We start from the raw sequence: 27,497 nt of genomic DNA, 5'->3' as shown, positions 1-27,497 counted from the left end.
GTTTGACTCAAGTTGGTATTAGATTGAATTCATTTTTCAAATATCAAAATTCAATGAATTTAAATCGAGCGCGATTAAATGTTTTGTATGTTCTCGAATATTTTATTTATTTGATGTTTTTAACAATATTCGACGAAATACTTCTAAAATTTATGTGGGCCGTTTAAAAATTATTTTGTAAAGATTTTAGGATAGGTAATTTTAATTAAGAAAATGTTATTAAAGTTATTAACAACAATTGATATAATTTAATATTGATAGAGCTCGAGAACGATGCTAACAATGATTTGTAGAACGATGTGAGAACAACGAGTATTTCATTTTTGATTGGCTGGCATCTTATCTCTCAGAAGTACCAATTTCACGGTAGTGAGTAAGGTGTAGGGTCGCCACAAACTGTTCAAAATGTTTTTGACTTTATATATTTTGTGAACTTTTAGGTAATGACAATTGTCGACAATTCTAGATCAATGAGATCATAAGAAGATTGAATTTTTCTGTTTATCCGATAAGTACATAATTATTCAAAATTCATTTTCTATTGAAAATAAGATATTTTATGGTACCGCTAGCCTTGTTTTTGGCTGCGGTATATACGTATGAAATGTCTACCTTTGGACGATTTAAAACGAAAAACAACCTATATTTGATGTTTCATTTAAGACGTAAGTAATATTATATTGGATATGAAAGATTTCATAAGGTTTTGAGATACCTATGAATTGATCAACGAGTTGACATGTCAAGTTGTTATGAACACAATATTTTGACATAACATATCCTTTCTAATTTCCCTTTAATTTAATTTCATTACTTACGATTGAGGTATAATATTGTACTCAAATAAAATATAAAATATTTGCAGGATCAGGTGTTATTAAGTCACAACATGTTTATGATGCTATGTATGCTGTTGATAGAAAATATTTTATAGATTTACCTGTTGCTTATATTGATGCTCCACAAAAACTTGGATTTGGAGCAACAATAAGTGCTCCACATATGGTATTTGTTTTTATTATTTTTGTATCATATATTGTATTATTGATTACATTAAGTTTTGAATATTTTATTTTGATTTTTTTTGAAAAATGATACAAGTATTTATATAAAATAGTTAAGAACTGAAGATGAAAGGAAATGAAAAGTTGGAATACAAATGAGAATTGTTTAGCACGCACATGTCTTGGAATTACTTCAAGACAAATTACGAGTTGGTGGAAGAGCATTAGATGTTGGATCAGGATCTGGTTATTTGACGACCTGTATGGCATATATGCTGGGACCTTATGGAACAGCTATAGGAATTGAACATATTCCAGAACTTCAAGAAATAGCTAAAGCAAACATAGAAAGCTGTTATCCAAAGTTTCTTACTTATGGACGTATTGAATTAGTTGGTAAATTGAGATTCTTTCGTTGATAATTTATCTTATTCATTTGTACATCATTAAAGGGTTGCCATTTATAGTTGGAGATGGAAGATTAGGATATCCACCAAAAGCACCTTATGATGTTATTCATGTTGGAGCAGCAGCAAAGGAAGTACCTCAACCTGTAAGAGCTTAGATTTGATTCATGATATTCTTTTTTAATTTCGTAACATATTGCAATATATTAAAAAATTTAATTTGTTTTATAGCTAATTGATCAATTAGCTTTTGGAGGAAGATTGATAATTCCTGTAGGTCCAGATTCTTCCAATCAGACTTTAGTTCAAATTGACAAAAAAATGAACGGAGAAATTGAACAAAAGTCATTAATGGGCGTAGTATTTGTACCACTTACTGACAAGCAACATCAACTGAGATCATGAGGGTTGTGTAAGCTCCAATAAGTGAGCATTTTGTTATTTATAGTTATGAGTATTCATATTATTTTGTAATTACATCTGCTGTGCATAAGGTGATTAAAATTCGTTGGCAAAAGAACTGAGTACGAATGGAACGAAAAATAATATCATCATATTTATTCTATAAATATTTTAAATTAATCTAATACATAGCAAACTATATACACATTTTTTGAATTACGATATAGAGAGTAAATAATAAAATGTGCAAATAACGATATATTCTGTAACTATTTTCTTCTTTACTTTATATCACTTAGTTATAATATAGACTCTGTACACGAGACATTCGAACAAGAATGTATTAATAAAAGCTGATTTATGTGACTATAATTTCGATATTTTATACTGAAATTTTTATACCACTACTGAGAGACATATACAAGTTTTTATGTATATTTATAAAAGTTTTACTTGTGACAATATTATAAAATTACCATATGAAAACATTCATATAAATTTTGTCAAAGAATCATAAAAATGTGATGCACTTAACACTTTTTTAAATATCTATAAGAAACGACAATACTCTACAATTGTTTTTTTACTACATTAAAATATTACTATTTTTAAATATTATGGAAACCACCATTGATACTTATATTTCTATTATTGTACAAATATCTCTGCATTTGCTTCTCATATTTTTCTTTTATCAATAAATAATAGTTACTATTTAATCACTAACTACATTGAAATTGTGATAATAGTAATATATTTTGTCATAATACCCTGAAAACCATGTTTTAAAATAGAGCAATGTATCGTATAGGAAATTATAAAATGTACTTACAATGATATTTGATAATATTTATATGAAATGATTATCTTCAAATGTACTAAATTCTCTCTAAAAGGATTTAAAATTCACGATATATTTATGTTCGAGTAATGATAAAAGACAATAAAATTAATAATATACCTTAGTTATATTACAAAGCTTTAACCATGTAAAGGCTAAGAGCTGCACCGGTTGTTAATCCTATACCAAGGAAAGCCCCCATCATCGCAGATGCAATTTCTTTTTCTTGTGTGTTTACCATTCTGTACAAAAAGATAACATATAAGAATAATCGGTATCGTCAAACATAAAACGTAAAATAAAATACTTACGTTGGAGCTAATATAAATGATAAATTACACAAATATCCATTAGTTACAGCAAATAAAATAGTTATTAAAATGTAGTAAATATCATTGTGGATATAAACAGGTAAATTATGTCTTGGTTGTGCATTACAAAACATTAAAGCTGGTATAAAAATAACTCTTGTTATACTTAAAAGCATGACATGGTATGGTTTACTTTTAGGCTGTAATAAGAATGTATGTTACTGTATAAAGAAAAATTTTGTAATAAGGTCATAACAGTAATTTTTATTTACCATTTGAAAAATGCCTGATAAAACTCTACCAACATAATCACCTGTGCTAAAAATTAGATATGTTACCACAGGTACAAAGTATATATCTAAAACAAATAGAACAATTTTCAAATTTCTTTAAAATTATGAGTATATTCATAAATAAAAATAAAAATCAACGAACCATTCCAAGCGTATCCCTTTCCTTTATTTTCACTTTCTACTAACACAGTTATAGCTGGATAAACTGTGACGGATATAAAGAATACAAGAAATACGCTAATACCATAATGCCAAATTTTTTTAATAATGTTTAAATAAGAAATTGTATGTACTTGTGAAAACATTACTTCTGCATTAACAGAAAAATCTGAATCTATACGTTCAGGAAACTTATCCAGCATGTGATGTTTAAAAAATGCCTGGAAATAAAAAAGAACATATTTAAATAATTTATAAGTATATTTTGAATATATTCACGGCACAATTAAAATAATACAGATGGTACAATGTGAATATGTACAAGGATTTGTGTAATAAATCCTTGTATATATTTATGTTAATGATTTGATCATTATCATAAGTAGCTTAGCATATATTAAAAGAGTCATAATAAAATTGTAAATAGCCATCTGTGATAAAAGAAAATAATATCAAATATTCTTTTTAACAAAATTATTATTAAAAAAAGTAAAGAATTAATAAGAAAGAAATATAATTTATATCCACCGAAAGACTTACTGCTTTTTCTAAAATTATATAAGCAATTAAAGATAGAAGCAATATAGTATCTCCAATAATAAAATACATTAAGCCTGAAAGTACAGGACTAGCACCAATCCAAAGAGAGATCACTTCTGCTAAAGCTGTAAAGATGCCTCCTAAAGCTTGGCCCCCAGACATAGCAGTTATATATTTTGGAGAAAAACGTCCAACTATACCCATTAAACTACCTCCAAAAATTGCACTTGCAGCTAAAAGATAAATAAAAATATCAGTTTTTATAGATTTTAAATATTAATAAATTTTAATATTTACGTACCATTAACAAATGCTACAGTAGTCAAAGTAATTACTAAAAATGTAGCTTGCCCTGAAAATATAAAATAATTTAGTTGAATATTTATTTTCATTTACTTGCATGGTTTTTACTTACATTTATCTGTGTTTATTTTCACAAATACAGTTGTCATGATAAATAATAGAAGAATAATACATTGAGATCCTACCATTCTTGTTCTTAAAGGTATTCTAAAAATTTCAATAATTTTCATGATATAATAATGCAATAAGTAAAGTTATAAGTAATAACTTTATTGCATCTATATTTAAAAGTTGTACTTACGTTTTGCTGATAAATGTATTTAGTATTAGAAATAACGTATTTGGTAAAGCACTTGCTACATTCAGATAAGAAGTAAAACTAGCTTGAAGATCTGTCTTTGTTTCTAAATTTTCTGTATAATTATAATTAAAAGTTCTAGTATCATTCTCATGAATTTGTCGAAATTTGTACATCCAATACTAAAATTAGATAATATGATAAAGTTGAATTTATATATATATATATATATATTTTTTTTTGATACACATGAATCACATCAATCAAATAATAATAATAATAATATATATAATCATGATATATATTAAACTTACATCATCTGCAGTGATGAAAAAACTCCATGGAATTAATATATTTATTCCAAGTAGGTAAAAAACTATATAAGCAAAGTTATATCTGTAAATAAAAGAAAATTATATATGTCTAGGTTTTACTAAATATAAATTAGTAACGATGTTATATTAGTGATACGTAATAGTAATATCTATAAATTTAAAATTTATTCATACCTGTCAAGTGGCTCTTCTTGTTTTAAAAATGGTTTTTCGTCAGGTATAGATACATTTGGATCATCAAGTTCTGTTTCTAAATCATCTTCAAATTCACTGTCAGATACACCCCCTAATAAGGGTCTTCTATTAATGGAGTACGACATGATGTCTAGTACATCTGAAACAATGCTCTTTATTGATATATCGTTTTATTTTGATTCATAATGAAACATATAAAAAATGTATTGTGCTACAAACATAAAGAGAAAACTTAATGAATCATTACAGATTATTATAGAAATAAACTGTATATAAAGATATTTGATATATATAAGTGAGTCATAATAATAAAAAAATGTTCATATTACAATGAAAACTATGAATATAGTGAATGTTGTCCTTCAGTAGTAACCAGTGAATGTATTTTTTTGTATTATAGCAGTCATGTTCACTAAACCACGTCGTTCAAGCAATTGTCGATATTGCCAAGTATTCATGCTTCTTTATATCATGGTAATATGATTTTATAATATTTATGACATCTGTACGATCCGTTAATTCTAATTACTACTCCATTATCTGTTATTATAACAAAGCGAAGCGCGTTCGTCTGAATCACTGAGCCATACTTCAAAGTCCCACCTTACCATAATATACGTAGAGAACTGTTTTATCGATGTATCGTTTTGATTTACTAACCTCCTAAGATAATTCACGATATTCATATAAACTATTACATGATATTTGAATTGCAGTGACATCTTTCGGTATAAATTTAAATTTGTACGTTCATAAAGATAATACAGATTCGTGTAAATTCGTGCAAGTTTATAACATTCGTACGTGTTCCGTCAGATTTAAATTCTTTTTTAAATTTTATTCGTAAAGTTTTTCACTGCACAACTAATTTTCTTCATAAATATTGAAATTATGATCAATTAAATATACAAATATTATACTAGAATTATTATATTAATTATTACTAATGATAATTTATATTTATATGCTAATGTTTTTATTGTCATAATGTTTTTTTATATTTTATTCATACTTATATTTTATATACATTTATTTCTATAACGATTCTTTCAATATTAAAAATTAGAAATTACATTCAATTAAAAGTCTTCGTCAAATACATAATTCTTTGGATTATATTTATTATTATATTTACAATTAGTTATAAATTTTTTATTTCATACATTTAGATTGGCTTTTCTCTTTATTTCTCTATAATTATACAAGTTAAGTAATTATACAATGTAGAATCTATGTGTTGATACATAAATTAGTTGATACGTGTATATCTTTCAAATTTATCTATTTTCTAATGATACGATTATACATAAATAAGGTGTACGTTAAATTCGTTAGAGTTGTCATTCGTCAAATGATCGTCTTTACCTACGTTACGTAATAATATTATATTACGTACATGTCAATTCACAATTTTACTGTTAGATAATGTATCAGTTTTGACAATTCTTCAAATGTTTATTATTTAATTATTAATTTGTTTAATTCGATAAGAATATTGATCGACTTCCTAAAAACAAATGACTTTTTTTAATGCATGAAAAACAAAACAGAACAAAAAAGGAATTATGCTATAAAACAAGCTATAAAATATAACTATAAAACCAGAATGATAAAAAAAAAAAAAGAAAGAAAAGAAACACATTAGTCTTTTAGTACATTATCATATACATATGATTCGAAGATGAAACCAGTAACAAAGCAAATTGTTTTGAGTCATCGTTGATCGTCTAGAAATACACATGCATGTGTAAGTATATCAATCGTTCTCCGATTTTCCATTATTTTCAAATCGAATCCGATGATCCCAGATTTTCATTTGTCTCTTTCTGTGTTTCTATCTCCTCTCGATCTTCGTTTTTTTCTTTTCCTCGCATCTCGTCATCCTCCATACTTTTCTTCTCCCACCTGAGTCTGTCATTCTTATTACAATGATTATCATAATGTTTCATCGCAACGTTATAAAAAATAAAGATCTATCAATCGAACAATATGTGAATTTCTTATCGAAACGCATTGGTATTCTGATTGGTCGAATGACCGGCATTAATTGGCTATCACCATTGGCTGTGTGGGTGGCCATTTATTTATCTTTCTCTATCTATCTCTCTTTCTTTCTTTCTCTTTATCCTATGTATACGAGTTCGAATAATAAAGTAAGATCGAAACAAGGTAGCGAGAAGCACAAGAAGCAAAAGCCGAGAATCTCTCTTTCCTTCGTCGTGAATGCGTACAGAGAGGCATGAATTTAATGAAAGGTGGCGTGTTAGTGGTGGTGGTGATGGTGATGGTGATCGGTAACTGTGTGTGGTGGTTGTCTGTCCGCTGATGTTGTATTGTGTTTCACCACTTAGTCACGTGATAGTCGGATGAATTTGCGTCAATGGTGACCTCCGCGTTCGCGTATCCGCGCATACCGGGGCCATGCCGCGCGATTCTTAGCGTTGGGTACCGGTCGCTCTCTCTCTCTCTATCTTCTTTTTTCATGAACTTTCGATCAAGTTATCGATCGCGAATCGAGTAACGATTCGAACACCGATACTTCGTTATTCCAAATTTTAACTTATTTTCTTTTCTTTTCTTGATCTTTGAATATAAACAAAACCAAAAGGAAAACAGAGAAAGTCCTTCCCGTCATGAGCGAATAGAAAAAATATTTTCTCCGTTTTTCTATCTTTCTTCTTTTTCGTTTGAATATTCCTGCTTATTTCGTCTGAGTACTATGTTTATTTATTATTTTTTATTTTTTTATTTTTTTTCTCTCTTTTTGGAAAAAGAAACGTTTTCAAGACTTTTTCTACTTAACGATGACGATGGTGAACGAAAATTGGAAAGCGGTCGATCGGTAGAGTAATAGTCGAGTGGAATGTGCTCGAGAATTCAGATAAGTGAAGTTAAAAGCCGGTTTTAAGCGGTTAATCGAGCCTCGATACGAAATCGTACCATAATCTTTTTTCCATTTTATTTTATTTTTTTCCCTTACATCGACGTCACTTTTCCGGCTGTACTTATTTTTATTTTTTAATTCGAGAAATAGACAGAAGAGAGAGAGAGAGAGAGAGAGAGAGAGAGAGAGAGAGAGAGAGAAAGAGAGAGAGATAAAAATAAATCTTTTCCTAAAAAGTAACTCGTAAGAAAAACTGGAACATGGTTTCGAACGTTACCGATTCCCATCGCCAGTATCTTTCCTGAGAAAGAAACAAAGAGAGAGAGAGAGAGAGAGAGAGAGAGAGAGAGAGAGAGAGAGAGAGAGAGAGAGAGAGAGAGAGAGAGAGAGAGAGAGAGAGAGCGAGAGAGAAAGACGAAGGAGGACGTGAAACGGACGGAGGAACGTAGGAACGTGCAAAAGAACATTCGTGACACTCTCGCAAAAAAGAGTCCGAGAGAAAAAGCCGAGGGAACGAAGATAGAGTTCGAATGATGCATCGTATATTTTATAACTCCTCGAGACTATTACAACAACAGGGTGTCCGAGAAGTTAAGTATTTTTTTGAAAGAATACTTTTTTCTTTCATTTCGTTTCATTTTTCATATTTTTGCGCGGATTTTTCGATATTCGAATTTAATCGCTACCTGAACCTGATCTCAGAAGCGTTACGTCAATGCTACATGTATGTGTATATATGTATATATGTATGCGTACGACTCAGCTAAATAAATGCGATACCTTCGAAAGGTTTTACGCGACTGTAAAACATAAATCCGTTTACAATCTTACGTCACACTCCAAATAATATACGTAGACACGTATGTACTTACAAACGACAATCGTCATCGTTACCTTCGATTTTTTTTTATTTTTATACATGAATATAAATATAACATCATTATTATTAAACAAAAAATTACGAGTACGTAATTGGAAGAGCATCGTCTTTTAAGAAAATGAAATAATTATTTACTATCTTTGTAAATATGAAGAAAGAGGCTGAGTTGGTACGTTTAAAAAACTCTGTAGATAATTTCGTCTCGTTTCCTCTCTCTATCTCTCTTTTTCTCTTCGTCTCTCTCTCTCTCTCTCTCTCTCTCTCTCTCTCTCTCTCTCTCTCTCTCTCTCCCTCTCTCTCTCTTATCCCTAAAACAAGTCGACGTGTGTTTCGTGTGAGATTCGTTAGCGCTTTCACGACTCCCGCGACGTTTCTCGTCGTGTGAACGAAAAATCTAAATTGCTCGTATACGCACGTAGTGACGCACGAAAGTCGAGTTTACAAAACCAAATGGCGATTTGTCGGGGCCGTGCGAATTCGGCGATCGAGCCTCTTTCTTTCGTTCTACTTTATTTATTCTTTCCTACGTCTCTCCCTCCCTCCCTCTTACTCTTTCTTTTTCTTTCCGCATAAAGTAATTTGTGTTCTCTTACTCTCGTATGAAAACTTTAGTTGATTCTTTGTTTCTAAATTTGATCTTTTGCTTTCTCTCTCTTTCCCTTTTCTTTTTCTCTAAAAAATAAATTGTTTTTTTTAACTTTCGTAATTAAACTCTATTTGATTTCCTGTTTCTAAATTTGATATTTTACCCTTCTCTCTCTTTTTTTTTTCGTAAAAAACAAAGTGTGTTTTTCCAATTTTCGTATGTTAACTCTATTTGATTTTCTATTTCTAAATCTGTTTCTTTGCTTTCTCTCTCTGTCTCTTTTCTTCTTTGGCGAAAACTATCTAAATTATTTTCTCTAATTTTGATACACGAACTTCATTTGATTTTTTTCTTCTTACATTTGTTCTTATTTTCGTCTCTTTCTCTTTCTCTTTCTCTTTCTTTCTTTCTTCGCGAAAAATTAATTATTTTTTTTTGTCCTTATACATAGATCGCATTTGACTTTTTTTCTAAATTTGTTTCCTTTGCTTTCTCTTCCTTCTTTGAAATCTATCATAGAACATATACACACACACACACACACACAAATCAATTTTGACTATCAAATCGTTACGAGAATCGATTTTCTTTGCATTCAAAACTAAAGCCTTGTCCAAGAGGAAGGATAAGGATACGGACGATTTTAAAATAACAATTTGGGTGTAAGCCTCAAGAGAGGCGAGTTAGAATAAGTTATTGAATATATCCTTCGTATATACAAATTTGACGAAGCAAATAGACAGCTTCGTTCACGCGAGCGGAGTTACGAATACAAATTCTCTCAGCGTGGAATAATTTTCACGTTCGTTGCGACATATCGTTGAAAGAGGAGAACGTAACATAGCTAATTTCATAGACGAGTCCTGACCATTCTTCGAAGCAATGTTCGGAATAATTCAAATATTCAAAATGGTAATCGTCGCAAAGCAATATTATTTACTTAAGAAACGATTCCACGCGAACGCATTGAATGTTACACGTACCTACTACCACGCCCACGTATCTTTGGATTCGTTTCAGAACAAATATTTTTGCAGACGTTACTCTCTTATGTTTGAGAAATTTATAGGATTTTATCGTCAAAGATAGTTATCCTAATATGTCCTTCTGTTATCAACATCGATCGATTGATAGAACAAAAAAGAACAAACAAACATAAATCGTGAAGATGATTTACTTCCTATGTTATTTTCTATGTAACAAAAAAAAATCTTTGTAGCTTACATATTGTAAAGTTTACTTGATCCGCCTATTGCATATATATATATATATATATATATATATATATATATATACATACACATATACATATAAGTATAGATAAATGCATCGACACACCTTACAGCTCTTCTTTCCTCCTTCGAGATTTTGCAATAATTCGTAACGACCAGTTCCATCGCGCTCGGTATGTACATCCGTTTGTAGTAAATACTTGGGATCGATTGATCCGGCTCGATGACACGTTTCATGGCACGTGTTATGAAATATTTCAATTACTCAAAATATCTCACATAGGTATGTTATACATACATTCATACATATATACATATACATATATATATATATATGTATGTATATATATATGTGTGTGTGTGTATATATATAAGATGACACGTAAGAAAAATAGTTGTACATTTCTTAAGAATCATGTACAATTATATTCATTACGTAATTATAATCATTTGTCCTCGTATTCAAACGATAAAACTTTCGGCGACGACGATGATCGAACCTCGGAAACCTAAATTCTCCAAAAGATACGTGGCAAGGTAGAACATACGTTCGCAACACGTGGAAGAGACGAACAAAACGACTGGTGATATTCCATCGTTTGGCGTACTCGAACGTGTTAAAATGACTGAACAAACTTCGGTGATCGTTCTTTTAAAAATTTCCTCATCCCCGGGCGAATTTATTTATTCGCTTAATAAGAAAAAAAAAGAAAAAAAAAAACGTTCTCGAGAATAGGAATCAACTCTTTAACCGTGTCACCAAATGCCAAAGGATCATTATAAAGTCATTAGTATGATCTCATTCGAGAGATAGATAAAGATGAAACACTATTTAAACGTTGCTCTCATTAAAGCTAATTGAAATTTCATTAGATCGGAATACAAGTTGGACTTTCTGTGCCAAGGTATTAATGGAAGGAAGGGAGTTGAGGAAAGGGGAGAAGATTAAAACGGAGCATGGCATTGAAAAAAGTGTCGAAGAATTACTCTTGTCTGACCGATAAACGAATCAAATCTGATGTAAAGTGAAACGTGCCATCTTTAGAAACTTGTAAGGTGTATATCGCATACATGTATACACACAAACACACATACTTATACTTTGAAAGATAAGTTCTAAAATATACGAAATCATAACGCAAAGCCTCGTTAATGGATAATAAAAAACTAAAATTTAATTGTGGATTTTTGCAACAAAATGTTGTCGGTTAATCCGAAAAATTTGTTTTAAAAAAGCCTTATAGTATTCACCAAAGTTCTAAAGATTTCGAATAATTTCTACGTCAACATAATGTTCGTTGAGAAGACACGACATCGAAACGTCGTTCGGAATGCATTTTATGAACGTAACATTGTTGTCGATCGAGGAAGAAGCGAACGATAGATGAGATCGTAATAGAACAATACGATCAATGATTTTCCTTGATCGTCGGAAGAAGAGATTGGAGAAAGCGAACGAAGAATCAAGTTAATCTATTTTCCTTGCTTGATATTAACTCTTTTCGATATTGACTTACTCGATATTAATCGTCTTTAACTGTTATTAGCACGCGTTAGCAAATTTAATACAAATCATTTAATAACTTTCATAACTTTTTGTGAATTAAAGGAAAGAAAATATTTTTTAAAGTAAAAAAAGTTATACTTTTTATATTAGATGTGTCATTAATATATTTTTTTTATATTAATTGTAGATTTTTTGAGTTGTTATTAATACGTTGAGTGCTAAACTGATTTTCTGAAGACAAATCAATATATTCAATATCAACATAACATTTCTCTTAACTTTTTGTAGATTAAAGATACGGGAAAATTCATTATTATTTTATGTGAGACTTTACTTTTATTAAAAAATATAGATAGTTGTAATTTTTTGTGTCACAAAAAATATTTTCGTAACATTATATAAAATCTAGAAAATTGAATGTGAATCACCGATGAGCCTAATGTCATCCAACGAGTTAATAATGTTCGGTAGAGCAGTTCGTGGTAAAAGTAGAGATTTTATAAACATTTAGCGCAAACGTCATGATCATAAGAAATCGTATATCATTCCTTCTATTGATTATATACACTGCTTTTTATGTGGTAAAAATTTTTAGATTCATTGGAATTTATTGTGCAATGACTACAATTAAGTTTAATAGCTCTTATATAAAAATAAATCTGTGATTAAGGCTTTTAAAGTATTACGTATTTTAATCCTTTATAACACTATGTAACTTTAAAGTCATATACTTAGATATCCGTATTTTTAAAGTTTTATTTCATTTTAAACTTAATTGTTATTTCTTAAAATTTTTAATATATTTCTCAAATATAAGTTGTCTTCAATAGAATTTAATTTATATTATATATATATATATATATATATATATATATATATATATATATATATATATATACATATATATATATATATATACTGTATATAATTTATATATTTATATTATATTATAAGTTATATAATAACACTAAGTATAATAATAATAAAAGTATAATATAAAATAATATATATATAAACGTATTTGTTTCCAACATTTTATAATTATTTATTTCCTATCTTCTTTTCTGGTTCTTCCTTCATATTCTGATTTTTCTTTTGCTTGCTTCTATTCTTATCTTTTCAATTTTCATTCCTTCTAATAATAAGATTATGTACGAAGATGTATTATAATCTAATTCTAATATCCATCTTAGATATTTTTTTTATATTTGTTCTATTTTTTCCATTTCAATCCAATCCTACATTTCAGGTGCATATAGCAGAATGCTTTCTAAAATACTCCTAAAGATCATTGATTTTTAAATATTTTTTCTATATATCCTTTCATTTATAAACTAATATATATATACTATACTTATACTATATATAGAATAAATGTTCATAAATACTCTTTAGATTATAGTATAATATATATGATATAAATTATACTATATTAATGTAAAGATAACTTATTTTTATTATTACTATTACAGGATTGTAGGATTGTAGAATAATAAGACTGTACAATGTAGGATAATATTTAAATATACATTTTATATTATGTTATATTATAATATCTAAATATAACTTAATATACTTAAAAACGTGCTAATATAGTACATAATAAACTTAGTACAATAATAATTAAGTATAATAATACTCTATAACTTTTACAGTATAGAATTTTTGTGTAGACACGAAACAAAATTTGATTATGAGATATAGATTAAGGATCAAATTTAGTTTGATTGAATCAGAAAATCTTTCAGTTCGAAACCAGAATCGAGCAATTCGCTTCCAGTAATCTTACCTTTGAATATACACTCACGTATAGAATCTCACCATGGATGACTAGTCATATCCTGTATTCCGTTTGTGACAATTCATCGTAAAAGTCTCCTTCCTGTTTCGATACTGTCATGACATCTTCCAACGTATTCCTGTCTCTCTCTCTCTCTTGTTTTTTTTTCTTTGACGCACTTGCTGACTCGACACAATGTTCTCATTGTTATCGCTTCGACAATTTTGCCGTCTTTACGTCTTTGCTTAGAACTTAGGATGAAAGGAAAACAAAATAAAGAAATGTTTGGAAGAAAGAAATCATGTTCTCGAAAAACATAAATTAAACAAAAATTTTGTTTTCTTATCTTCTTTTAGAAGCACGAACAAAAGTGCAGTTATGAGTGCCACTGAAAACTCGTATCTATATCTGTGTTTATGAAAGTATTAGCGTCATACGACGAAGAAAAACCGTCGTGATATGTATGCATATGACAGACAGAGAAAGAGTGAGAGAGAGGGAGGGAGGAGAGAGAGAGAGAGATACGAAATTAATCGAAACGACAGAGAGACAAGCTGCACAAGGAGTACTTCGAACTAACATAAGTTTATGATTTGATTGTTAAAGACATGGCTTGTTATTTTTATGTAGAAATCATTTCCCTTCTTGGAAAGGATGATAAGGATAAATTAAAAAAAATCGGAATTGAACGAGATAAAATAAAATTTCACGTACCACGCAAATTTCTATTTCTACAGTCACTGAACTTCTGTTTTTGACGAATATAAAAAGTATTATACCTCGTTGTCGGTGTCTTATTGCACTGACGTAAAGAAATGCGAGGAGTACGCACGTACGCACGTACATGGATATACATATGTATAAATGTATTAAACATATCGAGTTTGAACTTATATAAAATAAAGTAAACAAAAAACAAAGTGAAATAAGATTGAATAATGTTCTAGATTTCGTCGGCTTTTATATATACTCTGTATACCTATATATAGAGAGATTAAAATGTAATTTGTCAAACGTTCCTAAAAATATTATTTTATTACCATTCTTTTCTTTTTTATTGCACATGCTCGACGATCATCCGAAAAATATATTTTGTTAAATACGATCCCAAAATTGCTATCATCCTATGTACGCAGTAGATATATATATATATATATATATATATATATATATATATATATATATGTACATACCTATACGTGCATGTCGGTTCCGGTCGTTAATTTATGTATATATCCAACTCATTCTTATTCCTATCGTTGTTATAAACATGATGGCTGCTATCGTCTAGGATGAAATTCGTAGTAGCTTGATACATATATGTATGTGCTATGAAAATGTGGAGGATTCGAATGATCGAAAAAGGTGATCGACCTAAATATTTATGATATTAAGTAACTAAAAAGAATGTTATACGATAAGTTCTTCTTCAAAAGCATTTCAATTCCTTTTAAAATCGTTAATACATGATCAATCAAACACGATGAATCATCATTGATCGGTATCAAAGAATAACAGCGAATCTTTACAAATTGAATAGTTGCGAGATACTCTTCGAGATGATACATGGCTAATCGCTGGAAAATGATTACCATTTCATCGACGTGAATAATCTTTCTGTCAGTTATCTTAAACATTCTTCCATATTCACGTAACACGTGAAAATGATACGAATAAAACGCGTCTGTATAACATAATCCCTTGAAATTTCATTATCGTTTAAGATTCTTTCAAAATTAACGACAATTCAACGTCGTTTCATTGCTTTCAATATTTCGTTTAATTCTTCCTTTCATGTTTTATCGTTTCTATCAAAAATCACGTGGAAATTTATATCCGTATCTATTACATTTTTTGTAATTTTCAATCCGAGTATTTCAAAAATAAAAAATGATTAAAATACTTTCGACTAATATCGACTTTCTCAGATGTTCTTTTACGTTAACAAAGTAGATGTAGAAAATATGAAAAGCATGAAATGGTCAAAACTTTGAAATGCAATATGAATTCCATTTGCGACTTGAATTAATGAAAGAGAGCGAGAGAGAGAGAGAGAGAGAGAGAGAGAGAGAGAGAGAGAGAGAGAGAGAGAAATAAAATGGGAAGAGAAATGTCCAATGTGGTATAATACTTATCAGAAATTCTCGTTTCATGAATAGCGAGACGGTATATGTTTATCTAAAACGCTGCTTTTCACACAAACATTTTTTTATTATAAGATGGTATACTTTTTTGGAACAAAATTAAGGTATGCAAATGTATTTGATAAGAATAAATATAGAGGTACGGATAATGTCTTAATTCTGTTTTGTGTAATAATGTTTAAGTTTTATAAACGCCCCTGCAGAGAGGAGTAATATGCCTCACTGCTCAAAAATTATTGATCTTAAATTAGAAAGAAAGAGTTTAGTACCTACGATTAATGAACGTATAAAAATAAACGACTATTTCAGTAATATACATATACTTACGGCTGTACATATATACATTCATAAATGAAAATCAAGAAATTCGCTTTTTTACTCTGTTTTGATCATAACGAACGATATGAACGTTCTAATGTCAACTGATGTAAAATAAAAAAAATCAAGCGCGTTTTCTTTTCGAATTCAATTAAAATCAATCGGTTCTCGCAACTTGTTTAGTCAGTAGAGACTATCCAACGATTGGTTATTGCATTTTTACTGATTCTCGGCATAGTGCAATAATCTAAATTTGTTACGATAACGGTATCAGTATGCATGTCTAATTTAGAACTTATTGACGTAAATGTAAAATTCCATATTTATAATTAATATCTTCTTGATTTAAAACAAAGCACAAGAAATTTACATTTCTATCGGTTATAATTAATCATTTGAATTCTTTTATCCCCTCGTACCCGTTATTTTCTTTTGCCAATTGCGAACATAATATCAACTTTTCCTTCGAAAGATTTGCTACAGACACGAGTTGATGATAATCGTTCGAGCCAGATGTACGTTGGTTGGGATACAAATTGGTTGATGTTAGTAATATCTATCAAAGATAATTTATCATCGGGAGTTAGAAAATTTTCAAATTACATTCGTTTCTTGCGATTATTTTAAGCCAAGTTGACTGACAAAACAATAATGATCAAACTTCGCTAATAATAATTAAATGCATTATTATATGTATAATATTATTGTATGACAAATGTATTAGAGAGAAAGAGTTCCAAAAAAGATCTCCGCCATTTTAAGATGGCGAAAAAGGCGCGTAAATTAAAAGGATAACATAATTTAAATCAGAGGTGGACAACTTCTTCGCCATAGGCCACACAATCCCCACCATTAAACGATCCATTCTCCCATTAGCCATCACTTCATATTTTAAAACAAAAACCATGCAATTAACGATTCACAAGGCACAATGCTGTCAAATAGAGATGGTCGTCTTTTCTTATCGGAGCAGGCAAGTAGGGGCGCGGGCTACATATGTCCCACCAATTGTTCACCTTATTGATATATTGATGTAAATAAACACTTATCAACATAGTTTCCTAAAGAACGGACAGGCGAATCATGTTTTCAAGTCTTTTTATTAAAAATCATGATAGATATATTCATGCATATTAAATAGAAATATATCTTTAGTTGCAACGTAATTGTTGCAAGAAATAAATGTACTTTCTTCGAAATAAAAGATGCAGGGGCTGTGACCCGAATAATCATCGACTCTCGCGCACTACACAACGCGAGAGTGTGAACGTATCTACGCAAGTCTGACGGCGGCTCGACGCCGCTATTCGACGCCGCTATTCGACGACGCTATTCGACATCGCTATTCGACGTCGGCACTCGACGCTTCGTCGCAAAAGAGAAGCGAGCCGATAAAATTACTCTTGTGCTTCCTTGGCGAGTCAGTATATCGCGAAACATCGAGAGAGGTGTTGGTGTGTTTCACTTCAGCGATTCATCATCTTTTTCTCTCATATACGATTGTACACGTTGCTTGAATTTTCTTGTTATAGAAAAGATCGCTTCTAATAGAGAATAGATAAAAAGTCAATGTGAAATAAAAATTTTCAAAATATAAATAAAATTCATTGAAGAAGATGTAAAGAAAGTCAAGGCGAAGAAAGAAAAAACAAATTCATCTTTAATACGACCAATCAAATCGCATCCCCCGATCGGTATTCTCGCATCCTCATTGGTCGAAGGACGCAACACTCGCTTTCTCTTTTTCGACTGATTTTCATTTCTACGGCGCGTACGCAAGTTTTTCTTATGGTGTTTTCTTTCTACATCTATATCGACGCATACGAGAAAACAACGAATGATAACCTTCTGAACACTCTTTACTTTAAAGTCCAGAAGCATTTGAGAGGTTAGCTTGATTTTTAACTTTATATATATCGATATATATCGATGATTCGTAAGTGTGTGCGTGTCTAGTTCATATCTGTAAGTGACGCTTTATACTTGCGTACGGGAAGTGCGTGTATAATTTGAAAGGAAGGAAAAAGAAGAAAAATAGAGAGATAGGAGGAGTGTAGAAAAAAAGGAATAATGTCAAGTAGCGTGTGCCACGCGCCCCTACCAACGCGAATGGAAACATTCACCACGAGACTTTGTCTGCGTGCTGTCGATCAGTATGAGCGGCTTCTGCAGGCTCACTTCAACAAGGTATGCAAACCTATTTGATGAGAATATGATTGTTATCTCGAACCATTAATCTTTGCTTCTACATCTATGTTTATTGATCTAAACCTACCAGTTGCCAACTATTTGTATATTATCGTCAAATACAATCTCACATAAACAACCATAAAATGATTTAAAGTTGTAAATTATATACCTTGAGAATTTCTCAATATTTAAATCTTTTTCTTCTACACGATACATATCTTTGAACCAAAACCGTGGGTGTGGCTTTCAACGAACTAGAAATACCTCGTTTTATTCTAGCTCCACGATATCTTTGTATTCATTTCCAAGATAACAATTCCGCCTCTGACAAAAGAATGATAAAACGAGGACGTTTCTTCTGATACTTTAAATTTAAAATTTAGGAAAATGCTTGTCTTATATGTAGAACTTTGAACTACATTACAATGTTTTATATATATCTTTTTACTACATAGGATCTTTATAAACCAGTTTACACTTTATATAATAAGTTATTTTATATAAACCAGTTATTATCTTATAGTCGTAGAATGGAACTTTGAATGGAACAACAAACGAATAAAAGAAAATTGTACACCTAAACAAATAAATAATGAAACATCGTTAAAAGGTATCATTTATACTGCAACAAATAATACATTTATGATTATCGATGAGATCTACAAGAGATACATTTAAAAATTTTTTTTGTACTTTGAACATTCGCTCTATAAAGAATCATTGTAAAATGATTATCCTTAAATAGGCAATATTCAACAGAGGAGTGTGATGATATCTCCTATCTATGAATAAAAGAGATGAATATCGTGCATAACGTACAGCGTCGACGCTGACGTCGGCATAAAGAGTTCATGCCCTCGTTGATTCGTGAAACTACCCGCTTTCCAACGGAAGATCATTGACCCGTTACACGTATAATACTCGTTACACCGCTCTCTGCTCTCTCGCTTCGTGATACTATTTAATCTCGTGGTCGAGCAAGCTTGTAATGTGGGTTTCGACGAAACTTGACCGACATTTACGTCATTGCTTTTATCCGGTGTAGTTTTCTCTCCCTCTCTTTCTTTCTTTTCAAAATTTTAATATCTTGACTCATCTCCATAGATTTGTGTCGAAATCGCTTGAAAACACGCTAAAGAATAAATGGTCAATCTATTTTCATCTCAATACATATAGGTTAGCTCGTTATTTCGTAAAGTATTTATCCTCGAGTGAGTGCGCTGTAAATCATCGGAAAGTTATAAATAATTCATTTTCTCTAAATGTTATCAATCACGAGAATACGAATATGTTTGAAGAAAACGTTTACGAAGAAAAAGATGAATGTGTAAAAAGGAACACAGTAGAATGTTTTATTTCCTTCTTTTTCTTTGTTTTTATAATTCCTTTTCCAAGAAAGAAAGAGAGAGAGAGAGAGAGAGAGATTTAATTTTTTTATTTTAATAAATGTATATTACGGAATTTCAATCGCTGAAATTAAAAGAAAAAATATCTTTGAAAAGGTATCGTAACACACACACGCGCGCGCGCACAGAGGAGTGTATAATTGAAAGAAAAAAGAAAAAAATTCGTCGCATTTTGTTTAGAATTCGCAGATCGAATTTAATGGTCAATTCGAGGTTAAAATTGTAGTTCATTAATTTGTGCTAGTTAAAAATGTTGAAGAAAAAAGATCGTACGATTTTTTTATTGTGCCTGTGACGAAATGCGAGAAGATCGTTAAAACCTATTGAAGGTCGAAAGAAACAATATCCTCCTTTTCTTTCTCCCTCTCTTTTCTTCTTTATTCCCCTCTCCATTTACGGTAACTTCACAGTCCCGACACATAATAATGAAGCCTCTCAAGTTCGAAGCATTAATCATCATGTTCAAATAGAGAAATTTACTAAAATTGGAATCGATCAGTTTGGCTTCTCAAATGCTCTATTAAGTGATGATTAAGTAATTTACTTTTTTTTGTTGTTTTTTTTTTTACGTCCAAAGATAAGTAAAAAATGTAGTAATTGACCTACGATGTATCTCGTTAGCATTAATGTCCTTTCCGATTGACATAGTGATTTATCGTTGACATCATCTAATCTTTTATTCTTTACCTTTTTCTCCCCTTTGTTTTTATGTCTTTTTCCATAATCGCAATATGTACGCGAAGACAAGGTACAATTAGATGAAATCAAAATCTAGTAATAGATTTCTCTCTCTCTCTCTCTCTCTCTCTCTCTCTCTCTCTCTCTCTCTCTCTCTCTCTCACGCGCACGCGCGCGTATACAAGATAATATGAGTACAATGAAGGTTTGTGTAATATCAAAACGAGATCGTTACAGTATTTATGTCACGGTAAACTTTACTCGATCCCGGAGTCATCGTTACCGTCATTCCGTTCATTTTCTTATGATCGTGATTACCTTGATTAGAAAAAGATTAGAAAGAGAAAGGTATAATCTCTGACTCATAATAATATTTTTTTATTTTTTTAAACATTTGTAAGAGTGAAAGTGATAATAACTTCGTCGGTAGATACAAATTTTTATTAAAGTTTATGTAATAATTATTTGAGAATTACATCGATTATTATTATTATTATTATTATTATTATTATTATCTCGAATGAGAATAAATTGATGAAGATAAATCCATCGAATGAATATAATAGAATGCAAAGTGTCATTGGACGGTATGAAAACACGTATCCGGTTCGCTGACGTTTTTTACCATTGATAATAATGCATCGCGGTCGTTTAGCTTTTTTATTCGATCGTTTGGCACGCAAATCGATACACGTGTGCAAGGCTAGGTCGTTGTCATCGTTGTGTCGTTACAATAAAGCGTCGTGGATGGGAATTCCATCGTGAAATGTTGACGTGAAAGATCATCGAGAGAGGGAGAGAGAGAGAGAGAGAGAGAGAGCAAAAAAGCAATGATCTCTTGTATATAATACGAGTCTATGCAAATAAGGGCGCGAACTTTGAATTTATCTGACGGTTGACGTAAACGAGATCGCAGCTAAGAGATCATTATCAACTACATGTGTATGCAAGGACGAAAACGAAGAGATCGTTTCGTTTATTCTTTTTTTTTTTTCTTATTTTTTAACTTGAGTGCAGAAATATGATCCTCTTTCTGAAGAGTTTTGAGAGAGAGAAACACCTTATTCGAATATTCGATTTCGCAAACACCTTACGTACATGGTAATGGCTGAAGAATTTGCGATCGCTTTTTGACCTCGATGCTATCTTACGTTATTCTATTGAAGGAGAAGACCGTCGTATCTGTTGGTCAAACGTAATTCGCTAATTCAATTTCCTCATGCCCTCTAGGTTCCTTTACCTTGCAAAATAGAATTAGAATGAGTGACGCGTCGCAATTCATTGAATTCCGTGATACATGGACACCTGGTCTTCGCTTCGTCTCTTCTTCATTTGAGATGCTATTTTAACTATGAAAACGTGGCGACCATAATAACGAATGTCGATAATAACGAATGCCATATATGTACGAATATCAATACTCTTTCTTACCACATGGTGTATCCTTACTATTTAAGGTGGAGAACAAACGAGTACTGTATACAACATATCTACATCGTGAAATAACAACAAAGCTATAAAAATTGATGGCGCCGCAATTCTCGGATGCGTATTTGTCATCTTCGTTTGTCGTTTTCGTCAACGATTTTAACTTCGTAACATCGAACGAAAATATTCGACTAAATAAAGTAGAATATACACACTTTTCTTCCACTTTAATATACTTACATATATGTGTGTATTTATCTATATATCTATCGATGTATGCATTCACTCTTCAAAGTGCTGAAATTACATCGATCTTTTTTCCTCTCTTATTTTTTTCATGTAAATCAAGGTGCGTAGTTTCAATCTGCCTGTGGTGTCGACCATTAGGTGTTCACCATTATTCAACGTGATTACAAATCATTTCGTGTAAAACCGATCGATTGGATATTTTACTAGAAGTTGATGATATCATAGATGTTAAATTCTGTCTTCTAAATGAAGTAATCTGATAAAAAGAAACGTATCTTGTTGATTTATTTTATCATTGGAGATTACATTCTTTAATAAAAAATATATTTTAAATTTATACATCTTATCTTGTAGCGTTTCTTCATTATATATATAGAAAAATAATTTGCGAATAATTCAAACCCGAATCTCAAAATATTTCAAAACGAAAAATATACGACTTAAACCACTTTTATAATTACCGGCTCATATACATCTTGAGAATCATAAATTGCGTTGTTTTTCTATGACGCTACGCGTGTCAGTAAACGAGATCATTAAATCGCCATTAGAGACTATACACAGGTCACGTTGATTGTGAAAGATAGAGAGAGGGGGAGAGAGAATTGATTACTTTACCGTTAAAAACGTGCCACGCGCGCTTTTACCTAGAAAATGTACTCACCGTATATTATGCCTTATTTCTTTCGTTACACATACTCTGACGTCTTTGTCAAGTGTCTCCGCGCTCCCGCATGCTACACGTTTATTCTTACTGTTATGCAGTAAATTCTTGATGGAGGAAGATAACGCAAATACATTGTTTGTATTCACCGTTTATTTCTATTGGAAGTATTAATTCTTGATGTAACATTTTCTCTCCTTTTCTTTTCTCTCTTTATAATACGGTAAGTTCTACATCGATTACCGATCCCGATAGTGATCGTATGTAATCCTACTTTTAGTATTAGATATATAAATAAGTTCGGTGCCTTTAGATTCAATCAATTATAATTCTGTTTTAAATTAACATATTTTCCTATCGTTTTGGAATGTTAAAGTATCAATTTTATCCCTTTAAATGCACTATATAACTTTACTTTCTTCGGGAAATAACTTCGAAAAACAATAGTTTGTTACATTTTTCGAAAGGAGTATATTAGACTCTATACTTTTTTTGCGTTTCACTTAAAGAAATATTCCATTGAGTTCGCCGAAATGATTTGTTCCGCTTTAAGTGAAGGCGTTGCGATCCATAAAACGTGCAAACAGTGGTTTAAAAACTTTCCAAGTTATAATTTTGATCTTACTGATGCATAACGCAGTATGATGTCGTAAAAAATGGAGGACGAGAAATTTTATGAGATTTCAAACATGTTCTTTATTACGAGTTGTTCAAATCCGGTGAAACGATTATTCTAAGGGTTACTAATAATAAGTCATTAATTTGAGTGACGCAAAAGACCTTTTACCGGCAATGAAATCAGCCAAGTGATTCCGCTGCACGACAAGCATAGCTACATACGATGAAAGAATCCTGGAAATCATTTCTTTTCTAATCTGGAAAATTCTTCTTCGTGTAGATTATTTCCCAGATTTTTCCTTATCGAATTATTACTTTTTTTGATTATTGCAACATCACTTGACAGATTCCTATTTCAAATTTTTTGATGTCGTCGAATAAAGCATCATTGATTTTATTGAATCAAAACCATTTTTCTACTGTAACAGGATTAATTAGCTGTCCGAAATATATGAAAAGTATGTGGAAATAACGGGGATTATTTAAAAAATTAACATTTTTTTCATGTTTCTGTAAATAAACAGAAAAATTATGCTAAAAGAACGTCGAACTTATTTGTCTACGTTATTTCAATAAATTAAGAGAGATGAAATATTCATTTATTTTTTGTTGATTTTCAACGACCAGTTTTATTTTAGTTCGTTTATGTAATTTTCTTAAGCTTCCATGTTTAAATAAGATCCAATCTCTTTTTGTTTATATCTAACAAAAAATTACATGTAATGTAAAATTTATATAATATAACGTTTATATTAGTATGATTATATCATACATTTAACATATATATACATGTATTAACGCGATACTTTCGTGAAGAAAAATTAGCAAAAACATTTAGAAAATGTAGATATGTGAATATATAATTTCAAAATTACATGACGTCATGAGGATTAACAAAATTTGTTCATTTTTGTTTGTAAAATTAAAAAATTAAGTAATATGAAATTAATCATATATAATTTTTTATTACACTATATTATATTATTTATTACACGATATATTACACTATATTAATACAATTTTATTATTTATTATATTTATTATTATACCATACTAGTATGATTTATATTTAACAAATATTAACTTTCGGAATATGAACCAATTGTGATAACTTTGTGAAGAAAAAATAAAAAAAGGTTGTAGAAAATGCAATTGTTGAGTATGTGATTTCAAAGTCGCATGACGTTATACAGGATTAACATTGTATTCCTTAGAAAAGTGAACAAAAACGAAGAAATAATTTCCAAACATTTAATATGTCAAAAGAGTTCAAATCTGTATTATGAAAGATCGTACACACGCAAACATATGATTTCGACTGAATTAAATTCTTAGTAGGTTTTTCTTGTTACAGTCTTCCAACAAGGAGCAAAGCCGAATAAATCATGATTCTACGACACATAAAGATACACGACGGCAAAAGGATGCGTCTTCGAGTAACAGCAATTACAGTGCCTTTCGGCAATGGAGGAGAAGTACTTCCGTTGGTACCAATCGGTCCAACAGCGCTGGACCAAGGAGCGTCAATTCGATTGTCAAATTGCCAAATGATGCGGCTACCATCAAAAAGATGGAACAATTCCCGCTTGTTCTTTCGGACACCACTATGCCTGATGAGGATTTATCTTTGAAGTTCCTTGCATTGGTAAGTATCTAACCGGACGATGAAAATAAACAAGAAGTAAATTCATTGATTTATGAATTCTTACCAATTAAAATGATTTTGTCTACGTTTCAGAATGCTTTGGATCTTACTGCACCAGCTAGTGACGTATTGCTAAAGAATAGATTGAAATCTTGGTTCCAATTATCTGGACACCCTGATGGTTTTGCACCTGCTGGACCTGGTACCGTATGGAAGAGAAAAAGTGGAGGAACTGAAAACACCGAACGCATTGTATACGAAGCTTTAAGTAAAGACGATGCATTCCGAGATTGCATTCCTAGGTATGTACGTACGTATATACATATGTATGTATGTATATATATAACTATACATATAAAAATAAATAATTAATATAACGGCCGATAAATAGAAGCCAGTGATCAGTTTTTGCCTTGACTGTTGAATGCGAATAAAAAGAATAATGGCAATATGTAGGTTTATGTTGCTTAGAATTAAAGAAAAATCATTGTGATGTCCGAAGTTTGTTAATTAAATTACCATTGTTATTTTATATAATGACAATTCATATATAGTTTCTGAAAAAAGTCAATAATCAGTATTATTGCATTATTTAGGTATTACAGGGAGGTCGAATACAAAGGAGACACGTTTATCGAGTTACAGGATTTACTATTTGGTTTTAACGATCCTCACGTGATGGACATTAAAATGGGTACGCGAACGTTCTTAGAATCAGAAGTATCAAAGACCATGGCGAGACCGGATCTATACCAAAAGATGATTGCCGTTGATCCGAATGCACCTACAAAACAGGAACACGAACAACGTGCTGTAACCAAATTACGATATATGCAATTTCGTGAACAACAAAGTTCGACATGTAGTCATGGATTCAGAATTGAAGCTATGAAATTACCTGGTGCACCGCCCATCACGGATTTAAAAAAAGTTAAATCGCATAAAGAGGTGCTAGGTACCATGAAAACGTTTCTTGGACAGAAAGAGGAAACTCGTCGAAATCTTTTGATACGTCTTAAGAATTTAAGAACGAAAATCGAAAAATCCAAATATTTTCAGACTCATGAAGTATGTATTTGATCACGTATACGTTGAATTATAATCAATATGTAAATTAACATTATTTACCTTTTAGATCATTGGTAGCAGTATCTTTATGATTTATGACAACGAAAAAGTTGGAGTTTGGTTAATAGATTTTGCAAAAACTCGTGAACTACCAGATGGCCTTAAAGTGACACATAGACATCCATGGGAGCAGGGCAATCACGAAGAAGGCTTCCTATTTGGCCTTGATAATCTTATTTCTACGATAGAAGAAGTAGATATCTCTTTGCGAATGATTAATTAAAAAGTGCAAAACTTTCTTTTCTCGCGTATCTACTTTAAATGATTTTTTTCGAAATTCTTCTCTGTTATTCTTATTTATTATCTTTCTTATAAAGATCACCTTAACGTACAAAGATAGCCTTTAAAATAGTTATATCCTGAAATATTTAGATAAAATTTATGTTTTTCCATTTTTGTTTTCTTTTTTTTTTCTTTTTTTCTTTTTCGATGTCGTGCGTGTGCGTTTGTGTATTTTTTTTTTCATGGATGATGGTATTGCATTTTTATTTCATATTACTTTCTTTATTTTCTATGCTCTTTTGGTGTGTGTGCGCGTACGCGCGTTTGTGTAGAAATAATACGCATATATATACATGTATGCATATATGTATGTGTAAGAATTATCTTCATTAAATAAGAAACAGCAAATACGCAAAATTTAAGTCTGAAAATATTATACAATTTGCGTCAAGTATACAGTGTAATCTTAGAATCTTGATAGTATTTTGTATTGCATGATTTTTATATATATATATATATATATATGTCCAAGATAACTATCTTATTTTTAAAGTATTATGTTCTATGTTACGTAGAATTTCTTAGCTGCATTAAAGCTAAATTACATTGTATACCATAATTGCAATATATCTACCATTGTCTCTGAAAGATCCGTGATAGTCTTACATTTAGAGTTAATAATAAATATTCTTAAATACATAAATCTAACGTATATTAACATTTTCACTGTTAGAAATCATAAATCATCATTGAATTAATAAAACTTCATGTTAGTATAATTTATTTATACCTGATAGATAAATAATAAATTATATTCGCATTATATTCCATGAGTTTGTATTTTTATCAA

The 27,497-nt window shown here is 30.5% G+C and overlaps 3 protein-coding genes across 4 annotated transcripts; 2 read left to right on the top strand and 1 right to left on the bottom strand.

Moving 5' to 3' along the window:
• Positions 1 to 357: 357 nt before the first annotated feature.
• LOC127072482 (protein-L-isoaspartate(D-aspartate) O-methyltransferase-like) lies at positions 358 to 2,259 on the top strand. The gene is made up of 5 exons (XM_051012923.1): positions 358 to 665; positions 866 to 1,005; positions 1,175 to 1,400; positions 1,472 to 1,557; positions 1,643 to 2,259. Exons 1-5 carry the CDS (start codon positions 560 to 562, stop codon positions 1,814 to 1,816), a joined length of 732 nt encoding a protein of 243 aa, XP_050868880.1. The 5' UTR covers positions 358 to 559; the 3' UTR covers positions 1,817 to 2,259.
• Positions 1,945 to 5,699, bottom strand: LOC127072476 (equilibrative nucleoside transporter 3). Its single transcript, XM_051012918.1, has 12 exons — positions 5,418 to 5,699; positions 5,068 to 5,227; positions 4,873 to 4,954; positions 4,562 to 4,740; positions 4,373 to 4,467; positions 4,259 to 4,309; positions 3,958 to 4,190; positions 3,401 to 3,638; positions 3,238 to 3,323; positions 2,966 to 3,165; positions 2,775 to 2,896; positions 1,945 to 2,702 (listed from the first exon to the last, which is right to left on the bottom strand). Exons 2-11 carry the CDS (start codon positions 5,211 to 5,213, stop codon positions 2,785 to 2,787), a joined length of 1,422 nt encoding a protein of 473 aa, XP_050868875.1. The 5' UTR covers positions 5,214 to 5,227; positions 5,418 to 5,699; the 3' UTR covers positions 1,945 to 2,702; positions 2,775 to 2,784.
• A 12,060-nt stretch (positions 5,700 to 17,759) lies between these two features.
• Positions 17,760 to 27,480, top strand: LOC127061813 (inositol-trisphosphate 3-kinase homolog). Of its 2 annotated transcripts, none has more exons than XM_050989189.1 (5): positions 17,760 to 18,606; positions 24,991 to 25,297; positions 25,391 to 25,599; positions 25,894 to 26,365; positions 26,433 to 27,480. In XM_050989189.1, exons 1-5 carry the CDS (start codon positions 18,575 to 18,577, stop codon positions 26,646 to 26,648), a joined length of 1,236 nt encoding a protein of 411 aa, XP_050845146.1. In that variant the 5' UTR covers positions 17,760 to 18,574; the 3' UTR covers positions 26,649 to 27,480. The 2 variants fall into 2 exon arrangements, with proteins under 2 accessions (XP_050845146.1, XP_050845144.1); XM_050989187.1 differs by having other exon boundaries at positions 17,763 to 18,606; positions 25,007 to 25,297.
• The last annotated feature ends 17 nt before the right edge of the window (positions 27,481 to 27,497 follow it).

The sequence above is a fragment of the Vespula vulgaris genome, chromosome 2 (assembly GCF_905475345.1).
Source record: "Vespula vulgaris chromosome 2, iyVesVulg1.1, whole genome shotgun sequence".
NCBI lineage: Eukaryota > Metazoa > Arthropoda > Insecta > Hymenoptera > Vespidae > Vespula > Vespula vulgaris.
Note: the sequence above shows the minus strand (reverse complement) of the source record. Positions and strands in the feature narration are given on the sequence as shown.